General features: G+C 41.0%; 1 protein-coding gene across 1 annotated transcript; it reads left to right on the plus strand.

Moving 5' to 3' along the window:
* Positions 1-763: 763 nt before the first annotated feature.
* Positions 764-1,330, plus strand: LOC103584636 (olfactory receptor 7D4-like; the record flags this gene model as incomplete). The annotated part of the gene is made up of 1 exon (XM_008565565.1): positions 764-1,330. A coding segment is annotated over exon 1 (567 nt), but the record flags the coding sequence as incomplete, so codon positions are not given.
* Positions 1,331-1,338: the final 8 nt, after the last annotated feature.

Raw genomic sequence — 1,338 nt, forward strand, 5'->3', positions numbered from 1 at the left:
CATGTTGTTGCAAATGGCAGTATTTCATTCGTTTTTATAGCTGAGTAGTATTCCATTGTGGGTGGATCAAAATTCTATTCTGGGAAGTCTGACGCAAGAACCCATTTTCTAAATCGTAGCTCTAGACTGTGCTTTGGGGAGTTATATATCCAAAACTGTTAACGTAAAATGTGAAGTTTTATAACAGTAATAATGACAGCTTTCATTAGCTGAGACTCCAATCGTGCACAAAGGCATTGCTGAATCTCATGGAAGTTAACCTAATAATCACATTTTTAGAAAGAAAAAAATAAGGCCCTCGGAGTTAACTTTCACATCCCTAGGAAGCAAGAGGTCACACAATAAAGGTGGTTTTACTTTAAAATCCATGTGTTTATTGCTACTGTAGAGCTATTAGAACACAGAAAGTATAGGAATTATATAGGAAAAGACATGAAATGTCTTCCATCATTGTGGAAAGGTCTTATGAAAGAAAATATTGGTTTATGTCCATAGATTCAAACAGGATGATTAAAATTAGTTTGTAGATGATACAAAGAGAGAGATTTCCATTAAATTCAAGAACGTCTGAATGATTATACACATTTAAAATGAAAATAGGGTACAATAGAACTGATCAAATCACCATGAATAGAAGGACTCAATAGAGGGTGAAGAACATTCATCCAAGGGTGACACTGTAAAGTGACGACTAGCTGAGGTACCAGTTGCCTGTTCATTGAATGTTACTTTGGCCCATTTCCCAAGCAGACACCGCAGCTACATGGAAGCAGAAAACCACACAGAACTATCTGAATTCTTCCTCCTTGGCCTCTCAGAAGATCCTGAAATGCAGCCTCTTCTCTTTGGACTATTCCTGTCCATGTACCTGGTCACAGTGCTTGGAAACCTGCTCATCATCCTGGCCATCATCTCAGACTCACACCTCCACACCCCCATGTACTTCTTCCTCTGCAACCTGTCCTTTGTTGACATCTGTTTAATCTCCACCACGGTCCCAAAGATGCTGGTGAACATCCAGGTCCAGAGCAAAGGCATCTCTTACATAGGGTGCCTCACACAGATGTATTTTTTCATAGTGTTTGGTGGACTAGATAATATTCTACTGACGGTGATGGCCTATGACCGGTACGTGGCCATATGCTACCCCCTGCACTACACGGTCATCATGAACCCCCGCCTCTACGTCCTGTTGGTTCTAATGTCTTGGTTCGTCATTTTCTGGGTAGCCCTGGTTCACATTCTCCTGATGATGAGGCTGACCTTCTCCACAGGCGCTGAGATTCCACATTTCTTCTGTGATATTGTTCAGTTTCTCAAGGTGGCACATTCTGATAT

The sequence above is a fragment of the Galeopterus variegatus genome, unplaced genomic scaffold (assembly GCF_000696425.1).
Source record: "Galeopterus variegatus unplaced genomic scaffold, G_variegatus-3.0.2 Scaffold71504, whole genome shotgun sequence".
Taxonomy (NCBI): Eukaryota; Metazoa; Chordata; class Mammalia; order Dermoptera; family Cynocephalidae; genus Galeopterus; species Galeopterus variegatus.